Here is a 14,240-nt window from a genome sequence, read left to right as displayed (position 1 = left end):
CATATATATATACATTCGATCCCTTTCACTCACACATTCACTCCCTCGACTCATACTAACAGAACACCCATTATGTGTTAGGTGCTGGAGGGGTGTCAGTGAACACAGCAGACCATATGACATATCCTAGGGGAGTAGACAGACACTAATCAAGTAAACAGACAAGATTATTTCAGGGAGTGACAGGTACCAAGAAGAAAACAGGTGTGGTGATACAGAGACCGTGACTTGAAGGCTCTCTGAGGAAGTGACACTGGAGTTACAGCTGAACAAGAGGGAAGGACCCCTGATGCATGGCACAGTTAAAGGTGATGCAGGCAAGAGGAACAGCAAATGAAAAGGTTCACCAGCCTAGCAAGTTCAAGAACAGAAAGAAAGCTGATGGGACCAGGACATAGTGAATGTAGGGAGAGATGAGGTTGGCATGGTGAGCAGAGTCCAGATCACAGAGGCCTTGTAAGCCACAGCAAGGAGTCTGGATTCAATCAACCTCAATTTCCTGGTCCCCTTACCTTTAGCACAATGGGGACGGGGAAGAAGGAGATCCTTTTTGATTGCCATTGCCTCATCAAACAAACCAGAATGAAATGGCAGGATATTAGACCTAAACCCAACCCTGTCAGTAATTACATTAAATGTATGTGAGCTAAATAGTCCAATTAAAAGGCACAGACTGTCAGTATGGATAAAAAAGCAAGATTCAGCTCTGTGATGCCTATAAGAGATGGACTTGAAATATAAAGACACAAAGAGGCTAACAGGAAAGAGACGGAAAGCAGAAAGCATAAGTGAGCTGGCGTGGCTATACTAATATCAGACTAAAGAGACTTCAAGACAATGAGCATTATCGGGGTGAAGAGCAGTATTTCATGATGATAAAAGACTCAATTCATCAGGAAGACATAATCATAAACGTGTATGTTCCAACAAAAGGACTTTAAAGTAAAACTGAAAGAATTCAAGGAAGAGATACACAGGCCTACAACCATAGTTGGAGACTTCTACCAGTAACTGGTAGAACAAGGGGACCAAAAGTCGGTAAGGACACAGAAGACCTGAACAACACTATAAACCACCCTGATCTAAACGACATTTGCTGAACATTCTACCCAACAACAGAGGAGTCCAGGCAGACCTCGTTTTATCGCGCTTCACTTTATCATGCTTCGCAAATATTGTGTTTTTTACAAATTGAAGGTTTGTGGCAATCCTGTGTCGAACAAGTCTGTAGGCACCATTTTTCCAACAGTATTTGCTTACTTCATGACTCTGGGTCACTTTTAGTAATTCTTACAATATTTCAAACCTTTTCACTATTATATTTGTTATGGTGACCTGTGATCAGTGATCTCTGATGTTACTATTGCAATTGTTTTGGCGTTTTTTAGCAATAAAGTATTTTTTAATTAAGGTATGTACATTGTTTTTTTAGACATAATGTTATTGCACACTTAATAGACTACAGTATAGTGTAAACATAACTTATTTTTTTTTTTTTTTTTTTTTTTTTTTTGCGGTACACGGGCCTCTCACTGTTGTGGCCTCTCGCACTGCGGAGCACAGGCTCCGGACGCGCAGGCTCAGCGGCCATGGCTCACGGGCCCAGCCACTCCGCAGCATGTGGGATCTTCCTGGACCGGGGCACAAACCCGTGTCCCCTGCATCGGCAGGCGGACTCTCAACCACTGCGCCACCAGGGAAGCCCTAAACATAACTTTTATATGCACTGGGAAACCAAAAATTTAGTGTGATTCCCTGAATTGCGATATTCACTTTATTACGGTGGTCTAGAACCAAACCCACAATATCTCTGAGGTCTTTCTACACACAATTCTTTTCCAGTGCACAGGGAATGGTCACTAAGGCAGACGTATGCTGGGTCGTAAACCAGCATTTCAAAGGGCTGGAAATCCACAGAGCATATCCTCTGAGCACAACAGAATTAAATTAAAAATCACTAAATAATAAGTTATCTGAAAAAGCCCTAATATTTAGAAATCAATACCAACCAGCATGGCTGCCGCAATCCCTGTTCCACCCTTAGGGTGAAAACATATGACACAAATGTCTCCTAAAGGGGGGAGCCATCAGGCACTTGCCCCATGGCCAGGTCTGAGCCTAAACCCCCACTAGGAGGGGGGAGGGGACCTAGGGGAGCAGATGCTCCGGGCTCATCCTCAACAACCCAATCAGCAAATCACTTCAAGACATACCAGGGGTCTGTGTTAGAGAGACCAGATCCTGCCAGGGAGGGAAGTGGCATCCCACCGACATCCCACTTAAGCCATCTCGCTTAAAATGAACCCAATGACTCCACCAACCAATCAATCCACCTCACTCAGGGTCCATTCTGGGGGAAAAAACAACATACAGTGGTCAAGAACATGAACTTTGGAATCAAACTGAGTTCAAATCCACCACCTACCATGGTGGTAAGCAGGAGCCTGAGATGGCCCCCAGGTGTCCTGCCCCCTTGTGTACATGCCCTGGAGGATCTGTTCTCCTTTTGAATAGGTGGGACCATGCAGCTGAGTTCATTCCTGTAATTAGGTTATGGGAAGGGGCCATGTTTAAGGGGGCACATGACAAGGACCTGAAGGCAGCCTCTAGGAGGTGAGAGTCATCACAAGCAAATAGCCTGCAGGAAAATGGGGACTTCAGTCCTACAGCCACAAGAAACTAAATTCGACCAAGAATCTAAGCAGAGGCCCCCAAGACTCAGACAAGACCACAGCCCTGGCCAATACCATGACTGCAGCCGCGTGAGATCTGGAGCAGAAAATCCAATTACATCATGCCCGGAATTCTGACCACAGAAACTGCAAGGTGATTATCAATAGGGCTGCTTCAAACGACCAACTGTGGAGTAATTTGTTACACAGCAATAGATAACGGATACGTCCTCTCTTGTGATCCTGGGCAAGTGGCCTCATATTTCTGGGCCTCAGTTTCTTCATCTGCACAACTGTGAGAATGCAGAGGAAGCAGGATGTGTAACAGCCTCACCCAGGAAGTAGGGAATGGTTTATTCCATGTCTACTCAAATCTGTGGAGGGACCTCAGAGTGGGGTACTGGGGGGGCCTTAATGCATTTTTGAGAAGTTGACCATTTTCTTTCTATCCTTGAGTGGGTTCCTTAGGGAAGGAGATGGCTATTCTCTTCTAGCTCCAAATGCCAGTCATCCCAGAGATGCCCTTGTTCCCAACTGCCTTCAGAGTACAGAGACCAGGAGTCCGGGGCAAGGGGCCACTTGGTCAAAATGAATTCAGTTGCTTATTTCAAGCCCCAGGAATGATCTGAGGCACTTTTTTCAAGATGAGGCCCTGTAACTGTCCTTGTACAAAAAATAGGGAAATACTAAGAATTTAAAACATAATAATAATTTTAATGAAAGAACGACCACCATTGACTGGAGCCTGGCCATGTCCCAGACACTGAGCAAAGTGTCCCAACCCATTTACAGATGAGGAAACTGAGGCCCAGAGAGGGGAAGATCCTTGCCTAGGGCCACACAACCACTGAGGGGCAGAGACACAATTCAGACCCAGACAGTCTGGGCCAGACCCTGGACCCCAAAAGTCCACACAAAAATATTTAGCAGTTATATAAATCAAGATAATCACATTATTTAAAAAATATATTAACATGTATACGGAGGAGAGGCTTTGTTTTCCCTTCATTCAACAAATATTTAATGAGGACCTACCATGTGCTAGGCATTGTTCTTGGTGCTGGAGAGACAGGATAAATTAAAAACCACCCAGAGAAAAGGAGACAGGAAGTGGTGAATGGGGGTGGAGTACAATTTCAAATTAGAAGTGGGGGGGGTGGTCAGAAAAGACCTCATGGAGACCATGACGTTTGAGCAGAGGCCTGAAGGAGTGAGCCACAGGGATACTGGAGGAAGAGCATTCCAGAAAGAACAAGTGAGAAGACCCTGAAGCAGGAGCATGCCAGGTGCATCTGAGAAAGGGCCAACAGGAGATTCTGGAATTAGATGGCGGTGATGATTGCACAACTTGTGAATACACCCCAAACCACAGAATTGTACGCTTTAGGGGGTAAAATTTACCATGTATGAATCACATCTCAATTAAAGAAAAAAAACTGTATTGAGAAAAAAAGATGACTAGGAGAGGGATGGGAGAAGTGACAGGGGCAGAACATGCAGGACCTTCCAGGCCACTCTAAGGACGTGGCTTTTACTCTGAGGGCTTTGAGCGGTGCAGCGGCACGACCTAACTTAAGTGCTAAGTAGACTCCTCAGGCTGTGTATGGTGAACAGACCATGGGAGGCAAGGGTGAGAGCAGAGGAGGCGACGGCCAGTTCCAGATGGTGTGTCCCTGGGCAAGTTACCCTCTGTGCCTCAGTTTTCCTCATCTGTGAAGTGGGTCTGAAAAAGACATTTCCCCCAAGGGCAGGGGTGAGAGCTGACACCAGACAAAGTGCTGTTATGATGGCTGTAAGTGAGGGTGGAGTCCAAGGTGCCACCTAACAGGTTTTAATCATACAAAGCAGTTTCTTGAACAGAAAACAAGGGGTGCCCCCTCCCTCCCGGGAAGCCATCTCACCCCCCAGGGGCTCCTCAGCCCACTAAGACTCAAACCCAAACTGCTCACCATGTATGTGAGGCCCATGCCACCAGGCCCCCGCTGCCCATGCCAACCTCCCCTCCCCTCCAGTCACCCTGGCCTCTTGCTATTCCTCAAACAAGCCAAACATGGTCCTGCCTCAGGGCCTTGGCACATGCCATTCCCTCTACCTGGAACACACTTCTCTCGACTCTTTCCACAGCTGGTTCCTTCTCTGCCACAGGACTCAGCTCAGATGCCACCTCTTCAGAGAGGCCTCTCTTGACCACCCCATCTCAATAGATGCCACCGTCCCTGTCACCAACACATCCCCATTTTATTTCCTCCTTGGTGCACCCACTCTCAAACTGTGTGGACTTGAGCAAGTCACTCAACCTCTCTGGGCCTTAGTTTCCCCACCTGCAAAATAGGTGTAATGGTGGTCTCTACTTCAGAGGGTTGTTGCAAGGGTCCAAAGAGATAATTCACATAGTACCTGGCACACAGCAGGGCCTCAGTGGATTAGTTTATCGTTATTACACCTCTTGTCACTTTCCCAAGTGACCTCTTTTTGTACGGTCCGAAGATTCTATGAGGGCAAGAACCTTGTCCATCTTGTACTGGCCACATGCCAACACCTAGCCCAGTGTCTGGCACTTAGTAGGTGCTTAACGTCTGTTTATTGAGTGAACAAGTGAATTTGTGAATGTAAGCACTGACTGCCCACACCGCGCTCTGACCCTGGCCTTACCCCTCCTGAGAGTAGCCCCTTGCAGAAGTCACCCACCCTCTCCAGCGAGGGGAGGAAAGACCTCAGATCTCCGTGGCAACTGGCCACCTGCCTCTACCAACCTTCAGTGGCCCTAGTCCCGCCAGCCTGAAATAGCCTCACCTCCCCTGGCCCAGAAACAAGGGATCGGCTGTCAGCTCCACCCTGGGGAAGGAACCAGGCGGGTAAACACAGATTGTGTGTCTGACCACAAGACAAAAGAGGGGCGGGCAGGCAGATCCTCTCCTGGTCCTCCAGGAGCCGAGAAAATAAAAAGAAACCTAAAACTCCACACTCGGCTGGGAGGCTGGAGGGCTTCCCTCCTTCCTCAGGGCTTCCTTCTGTGGCAAGGACTTCAGGGAGGCTGACCCTGCCTCAGCACTCAGCTGTGCCAGGTGCCTGGATGACCACACTCAATCGCTGCAGCCACCCTAGGAGGGCTACGACCATCTTACAGATGGGGAAACCAGGGCTCATAGAGGCAAAAGGACTTGTCCAAGGTCAGAGGGCTGGGTTTCAAACCCAGGCCATTTGTCTCTAGAGTCTGTGCTCTTAACCATGAACCCAAGATACACTGCGGAGTGAAAAGAACAAACCGTACCATGCCATTTATGTAAACACATTCACATTTACACATACACATCAATGCTATACATGGCTATGTAGGCCTGTAAATGCCCTAAAATGGTCTGAAAGCAGAGCTGGTGGTCAAAGGAGGTTTTAGCCTGTGATTCCCAGCCCGGGGCTATTTTGTCCCCAGGGGACATGTGGCAATGTTTAGAGACATTTCTGATTGTCCCAACTGGGGGAAGGGGATGCTACTGGCATCTGGTGGGTAGAAGCCAAGGCTGCTATTAAACATCCTGCAATGCACAGGACAACCCCACAACAAGGAATAATCCTGCCCAGTATGTCAACAGTGCCGAAGGTTGGAAGATGGGGGGATTCACCCCAGACCAGGTACTAGGGCTGGAAATGCCCCCTGTAGAACCTGTTTAAGGAGGATGTTGAATCCAGGCTAAAACACAAATCCCCAGAGAAGGCCCCCAAGCCCTCTCTCCCCAGAACTCTCAGGTTGGAACCCTGACCAGCTGCAGAGTCACCACCCTTCACCAGGGCTCACCTCCCCCTTGGGGCCGCAACTGCTTCAGGGGGTCCCTCCAGGCGGGTCTCAGACCTTCCACCCCCTGGCTTGCTCGCAAGTTCTATGTCTCCTAAATTCTGGGGCAAGAACCAGCTCTGACCTCACCTGATGCCTGCGAAACAAAGCCAGTGGGACACCATACTCTGGTTGCCCACCTCTCACTAGGGTTCCAGCCAGAGAACCTGTGTCTATTGGAAAAAAGAAGAGAAATCACAAAAATCTGGGAGGTAAAGTTCTGCAGCAAGGCATGGCTTACTTCAAAGACTCAACTCTTGCAAAAGCTTTAAGACAGGAGCGGCTGTAAAACAGAAAGGATGTGGGTTTCTTAACCTGAGGGTGTGGCCCCAAGCCCAACAGCCCTTCTGCTCACTGGCCTGATAAAGGCGGGATACTCTCTAAGAAAGAGTTGCCCCTTGAAGCCTCCAGAAGCCAGGGACACCAACCCCATCCACCTCTTCTTAAAGTGACAGAGAAATGGTCACAAGAGCAAACACCAAAATAATAGTGAATGGATGTCCGGGATGCTTATTTGAAGAGCGCTCTCATTCAAATGCACGAGTTCTAGCCTCCCTGAGTCATCTTTCTCATAAGGACAAGGACCACGTTTGCCCTGTTGATGGCTGCATCTTTGTGGCCTAAAGCACTGCCCGGAATATACAGCAGGTGCTCCCTATACACGTACATGCTGAGAAAAACAGTCTAATTTCTTTATGGCTTTACCTATACGTAGCTCTGTTTGCAATACACAAAAGATGGGCCTCATCTAACTCTTACTGATGCTTAGGTTTTTATCAGCACAAAATTTTCACTTGCTTCCTGAAAATGTTCAGCCCAATACAAAGTGGCCTGGTCCTGGCCCTCTAGCATCCTGAGCTCAGATAATTTGGACCTTTTGGCTTAATTCTTGCCCACCTGGGCAGCCCAGAGGCCTCACAAAGACAGTAATTTGGGTCATGAACACAGCACCATGTTGGGGCAGTTAAGGGTAGTGGTAAAGAATGGGGACTATGCAGCCAGACTACCCGGGTTTGAATCCCAGCTGGGTCAGGCTGTGTGACCTTGGGAAACTGACTTGGCCTCTCTGTGCCTCTGTTTCATTTGTAAAATGGTAAGCACAATAATACCTGGAACTTTTGAGCTGATACGCAGAGAATGCTTTATACGGGGCTTACAAACATCTAGCACTACATAAATGTTAGCAAAATTATTATTACTATCGCTTTGCATTCATCTAATAATCATGCTGAAAATACAATTACTTCCATCGGCGATTTGTAAAAAATATATTCTCATACATATGCATAATTTTACGTGGAAAGGGCATTACAAACAGCCTTTCTTAGAACATTTGTTCCTTTTTCATCTCTCTGCTTGCCTTTCTTCACAAGATACACGTCTTTCCATCTTTTTCTCCAAACTCCTGTAATGTTATACATACAACGTACATCATATTATGGTTAGTGTTTTTCCCAAGGCGGAACTTCTTAGCATCCTACTTTGCACAACACAAGCTTGTGAAAACCCCCCACATCACTGGTTAGGTCATTCTGTTTCAGTGACCGTGGAATTTAAAACGTACCCGCCCCCAGCCCCACTCCCCAGCACTGCTCCCTAGTGTCAGACTAGCACTACAAAATCTTAAAAAAAAAAAAAAATAGTGACAACACAAAACCACACAGTTTCTTGTCTTGGCAAAAGCAGAGCTCCAATGAAAAGAAAAGCTTTCGTCTCCTAACCCCAAAAGCAGAACCACAGAAAATATTCTGGGAGCTTTCTGCCCACACCCCCTGATCCTCAGGGACCCTGGCCCAGCCAGCTCAGGCAGACCCTCTGGGTGCCTGAGAGTGACAGGTCTCTGTCCTCAGCCAAGGGGAGCCCTTCGGGGGGGCTGCTGACTACTCACTCCCCACACAGGAGTCTCTCAGCTCATCAGCCCAGGCTGGATGGCACACCCATCAGGGGACCCACTGGCACCTACCCCTGGCGTCAGAACCCCCACCCCCTTGCAGGCAGAGACCCCAAACCAATCCAACCAAGAGGCAAGTGGGTTCAAGGCTCACCCGGCCTCTCTTTAAGGGGGAAGACTTTGAGCCCCAAAGAGACAATCTCAACTGCCCCCCATTGCTGCACATCCCCCAAAAAGCCACCACAGCATTCTGGGCACCTACTTGTGCCTGGTACAGTGCTAAGAGCATTAACCTCAGGCTCACTGAGAATTCAACAACACCCCTATGATGCAGCAGGTGCTGTACTATGCCCATTGTACAGATGGGGAAACTGAGGCACAGAGTAGGCTGGTGACCTGCCCAGGGCCACCTACAGGCGGTGTGGAGTAAAGCCAGGATTTGAACACCAGCAGCCTGGCTCCAGAGCCCCACATTCAACCCTCACGCCATGAACAGACACAGAGTGCAAAGGAGGAACCCAGCAGCCTGACGTTTCCATTCTTCTAAGTTCTGCCCGTTGTGCGGAAGAGAGAACAGGAGTCACAGAGGGGAAGTAACCAGAGGAAGCATAGGCAGAGGGTAAGGGTCACAGAGACCTGGGTTCGAATCCCAGTTTTGCCACCCTAATAAGGCAGGTGTCAAGCCCTTTATAAGCAAGAGGTAGTCTGCGAAGTGGCTAGGGACATGAGTTCTGGGGTTGGCAGCTGTCTACGTGACCCAGGGCAGCTCACTTAAACTATCTATGCCTCAGTTTCCTCATCTGCCAATGGGGATAAGGACAGCACTTCCTTCACAGGGGTGTTGGAAAGATCAAATGAATCGATAGAAGGGTAAACGATGAATCAGTGTCAGCTCCTACACAGTAATGACTGTCATTGTCATTATCATTGTTAACACTGCCCAAGAGTACACATGGTGCACCCAACACAGCCGGGGCTTCTAGATGTTGAGATCCAAGGTTCAGCCAAAACCCGGGGCATTTTCTCCCACAATCTCTATGGGGTCCCCCAAGAGAGATCCAGCATCCATACAAGAGGGCTGTCCTTGCCTTTCCATGACTCTTCAATAAACACACAAAATACAGCACCAAAGTCATCAGTCCCCATCGGAGATAGGGGAGGAGGTGCAGTCCAGATCCTGAAGGAGGTGGGCAATGATGGGGAGATTCTAGCGGAACCAGAGAGCCCCAGGCCTGGAACCAAACAAAACCACTGGTTCTGGAGTGTAGATGGTCAAAAGGAAATTCACTCAGAGTTCCTGTCCTCCTTTCAGTGCTGACTCACATCTCACTTCCTCCAGGCAGCCCTCCCTGACTACTCCTGCTTGCTAGATGCTAGAATCCTATCATCTTAATCATCTGTAATATTTAATTATCATATAACAATTAATGATAATAACTAATATTTAGAAATGCCTTACTACCTGCTAGACACTGTTCTAAGTGCTTTATATATATTTATATAACTCACTTATCCTCTTAAAAACCCTATAAGGGGGCTTCCCTGGTGGTGCAGTGGTTGAGAGTCCGCCTGCCGATGCAGGGGACGCAGGTTCGTGCCCCAGTCCGGGAGGATCCCGCGTGCCGTGGAGCAGCTGGGCCCGTGGGCCGTGGCCGCTGGGCCTGCGCGTCCGGAGCCTGTGCTCCGCGACGGGAGAGGCCACAGCAGTGAGAGGCCCGCATACCACAAAAAAAAAAAAAAAAAAAACCTATAAGATCTATTATCATTCTCCATTTCACAGATGAGGAAAGTGAGGTTCAGAAAGGTCAAGCCACTTGCCTAAGGTCACACAGCCCAAGGACCCAACCACAAGCAGTCTGGCTCGAGGCCAGCCTCATACTTGGATTTCTGTAAACACCCATTTTGCCACCCTTGACTAGAACCTGGCCCTCCTCGAGAGCAGGAACTTAGAACTGGCTTTTCTGCATTTTGCACAATGCTCAGTCTACCCCAAAGGCTTCATTTCTACTGGCGACAGGACCTTAAAACAAGGGACACAAGGAGGCCAAGGCAACCCTTCGAGACCTGCCTCTGCCACATGGAATTAAAAGCAGGGAGGGATTACCCAGCATTCTTCCGAGCGGGAACAAGCCCTTAGTAAGTATAAAGGCTGGGAGGAGAGAGTGGGAAGACAGGAGAGAATCACAACCTGCAAGCTGCCAGCCTCGCTGCCATGGAAAGCCTTGGTAATTAGCAGTTCGTGAAGCTCTAAGCCCTGGGTTTTCAAAACTGAAAGATCTTGGGTTGTTTAGGGACCGTTTCTGATGGAGCCAAACAAGAGAGAAGAGGTCTCCTACAGCTCACAAACGAGGTACCGCTAGTCAGGTTACACAACCAGTCTGTTTCTGGCACCAGCTTGGGGACACCCAAAAGGACAAGGCAGAAAGAAAGCCTGGATTCCCCTTCCCTCGGGGAAACTGAGGTCAGGACATGTGCACGACTGATCCAAGATGTCCAAGTTGGAACCAGCTCATCTCAAAACTGACAGGTCAATACAAAACAAACAAACAACAAAAAAAAAAACTGATGAGCTCAGCAAATTCAAAGTGTCAAGGAGATAATATGGAAGTAGAGAAATCTTTTTTTTCCTGTTTCTTTAATAATAAGGATGGTTGATTCCAATCAATTTCCATCATTCCAGCTTCCTCAGACCCTACACGTGAACAATTTAAAACCACAGTTAACCCAAATGCCATCTCTATCTGTTCTGAAAGGCACCACACCATCCAGAGCAAGGACGTGGGAGGAAGACGTATATTTTCTTTCCTATTAATATAAAAATCGGCTCGTCTTTCCTCTTTCCCGTCCAGACTGAGAAGCAGGGAGTGGCTAGAAGGAGAAGTGAGGAGTTCCCTAGAATCTGACGTTGCTCAGAGATACCAGGGCTGTCTACATCTTTAATTCAGAAACTGCCAGCTTCAAACTGAGCAGATTCTTTTCTTTTCTTTTCTTTTCTTTTTTTTAACTGTGAGAGAGGGAGGGATGGGAAAGAAAGGCCAACCCTGCCTCATTCTCACAGGCCTTTCTAGAAGGGTCCTTTAGCCAAATGGTTTTCAATGCCTCTGCACAACTCTCCTCCCTGCCCATCCACCCCGCAACACACACACCTCTTTTCACAGAGAGAAGGGCTCTGTACTCCTTGAGTTAAAACTCGGACCTCACACAGCCTCAGCTGCACCCCCAAGCCACGGGGGACCCCAGAGGATGCCAGAGTCTCCCTCTTTCCCCCGGAGACAGAGAGCTGTAGAGCCTGGCTCTGGGGTTTCTGAAGGAAACACCAACCGCCCCCGCCACCCCCCCCACCAACCAGCCCTTCCTGAACCAGGATTAAAAGACTTCCTAGAGCAGAGAAGGGAGTAAATGAGGTCCCAGCAGGAGGCTTGGAGATTAAAGCCCTCGGAGTCTCCTAATTTCCAGCAAGGCTCACCCCACTCCCACCCCCTTGCCACTTTTCTCACTTCCTAGGAGAGTAGGGAAGTGGCCCCTTCCTCCCTCTCACAGAGAAAAAAAAGAAGAAGAAGAAGAAACAAAAAAAGAAATGCAGCCGAGAATAGGGGTTTGGAGCACTGGCTCGGACTGCCCTGGTTCAAAATCCGGTATCCCCAATTAACCAGTTGTTTGATTCTGGGCAAGTTACTCAACCTCTCTGGAGCTAAACTCTCCCATCTAAAAAATGAGGGAAATATTCGTCCCTACTTCATGGGCCACTGGTGAAGGTTCAACCTTCTCATGACAAACGTAAGCGCCTGGCACATAATAAGCGCTCAGTTATTTTACAGAATCTGACGCTGTGGTTTTGCAACTTGGAGTTGGGGATGGGGAGGATGGGACTGAAACTCGGAGTCGTGAGTTCGAAACCCACTGTCCCCAAGCTCCAGCAAAAGCGTGTGCGTGGCAAAGAGGGGTCCTACCCCGGGGTTTTGTCGACCTCTGTCCCTACTCCGGGCTTTGGGTTTTATCCTATTCTACTGGGCGCTTAGGGACTCTGGGATTTCTAGGGTCCGTCCTAGATGAGTAGTCTGTGATGCACTAGGTGGCGAAGAAATCCCCGGGGGAAAAAACCGCAAGCCCAAGCTCCCGGCGCCTGGCTCCCAGAGACCCTGCCTCACGGATGTAACTAATTTTAAAACTATTTGAAAGGCGGAGAGGGGGAAAGAAAAAGACAAAAGGGCAGCGTGCCGTGGGGAGAAACGGAGTGAGGGAGACCCCGGGTCGGGGCCGGCCAGGGAGGCGACAGCCCAGCTCTGGAGGAGGCCGCCCTCCCCACGTCTGAGGCGATTCTCGCGCCGCCCGGGGGCCATGGCCACAGGTTGTGGGGACCACCCCGCGCCGGAGGCCCCTGCGCTCCGCAGCGGGGCTGGCGGCCGGAGCGGAGGCTGGCCCCGCGCTCCTCGGGCTACACTCACCGACTGCAAGAAGCGCAAGGTGCCCACGTAGTCCCTCTCGGTACCCAAGATCTCGTTGAGGACGCAGAGGCGGAGGCGCAGCTGGCGCTCCGACTCCCGGGCGGCCGCGCACTGGCCGGAGATGGGCGCAGCGGCGCCGGGTGCCCGGGGGTCCAGGTGGGCACCGTCCCCAGCCCCGTCGCCGCTGGGACCGCTGCCGCCGGGCACCTCCATCCTAGCGCGGCCGCGCGGCACCGGCTCCTTCCCCCGCGCGGAGGTCGCGCCGAGCGGCGACTCAGGCGTCCAGGCACCCCATCCCGGACGGGGCGCGCCGGCGGGCCGGGCTCAGCGGCGGGCCCGGCGCATGGCGCGGCGGGCGAGCAGGCGGGACTGGGGGCGGACGGCCCGGGCCGGGGGCGGAGGCAGCGCGCGGAGGCTGGACAAGGGGCGGGAGGGGGCCGGCCCTCGGGGCTCCCAGACGGCTGGCCAGGCCGCCGCCTTCCCCGCCGCCAAGGGAGCGTCTGCCAAGTGCCACGCCGCGCTCGGGCCGCAGAGGCGCTCCGCGCGCTCACTGGGCCCCTTGGAGACGCGCCGCGGCCCTGGGCTGCTACGTCGGAAGCTCGGCCCGGCCAGAGCTGGGCGCCCGGGGCTCTTGGGCGAGAGTCTTCCGCGAGGGGCCCCGCGGAGACCCGAGAGTCCGAAACAGTGCGGCCTCCGCGGCCAACGCACCAACTCCGCGCCCGGACGCGTGGCGCCCCCCCCGTCCGCCGCGGGCTACGCCACTCCCACCCTGACACACGCGACACCCACCGCGCGCAGCACAAACACGCAGGTCCGGTCGCCGGCAGCCGCTGCTCGGGCTGAGTCAACACCCTGTTGGAAAAGCTGGCAGCGGAGCCGCGCAGGAGCAAGCCCTCCCCACCACGCGCGCCCCCGCCGGCCCCAGGAAGAAAGCGGTGACCCCAGCCCCTGCCTTTGGGACACCCAGGCCTTTGGGTGCCCTCGGGCGCTGCCACGACCTTGGGAAGGAAGACGCACGGCTCTCTCGTTCTCTCTCTTACCCTCTCTTTTCTCTTTCCCCTTCCTTTTTCTTTCCTTCTTCTCTTTTTCTTTATAACTTCTACGCCCCCCATGAGATGAGCCTGCCCTTTCCAACCTTTCCCAGAGGAAATTATTCTTTGCTCTCCAGTCACTAATCAAGTGGCAGCTGCTCTGCGCGTGCCTCCTTCCATACACCCCCAGCCCTCATAAGGCCTTTGGAAACCCGGCTTCTAGTCTAGGCTGCTCTGTGTGACCTTGATAATCAGCAAACTGCTAGACAAATGTCTTCACCTGCCGCACTAGAAGGTGTGCAGGGAAGATCCCTCTGGGGCCTGTTCAGGTTAAAATCCCAGCTCCCGCGCTTGCTAGTTTCCTTGGGTGAC

At 51.0% G+C, this 14,240-nt stretch overlaps 1 protein-coding gene across 2 annotated transcripts in view; it reads right to left on the bottom strand.

The window, feature by feature from the left end:
- Positions 1-13,190, bottom strand: part of PREX1 (phosphatidylinositol-3,4,5-trisphosphate dependent Rac exchange factor 1) — a 195,116-nt gene extending 181,926 nt beyond the window's left edge. For both annotated transcript variants that reach the window (XM_060079493.1, XM_060079494.1), the window contains exon 1: positions 12,838-13,190. In XM_060079493.1, coding sequence (XP_059935476.1) covers positions 12,838-13,050 — 213 coding nt within the window. In that variant the 5' untranslated portion in view covers positions 13,051-13,190. The remainder of the gene's footprint in view (positions 1-12,837) is intronic.
- Between the last annotated feature and the right edge of the window lie 1,050 nt (positions 13,191-14,240).

This window comes from Mesoplodon densirostris, chromosome 16, assembly GCF_025265405.1.
Source record: "Mesoplodon densirostris isolate mMesDen1 chromosome 16, mMesDen1 primary haplotype, whole genome shotgun sequence".
NCBI lineage: Eukaryota > Metazoa > Chordata > Mammalia > Artiodactyla > Ziphiidae > Mesoplodon > Mesoplodon densirostris.
The sequence above is the reverse complement of the archived record's forward strand: the minus strand, read 5'-3'. Positions and strand labels throughout refer to the sequence as shown.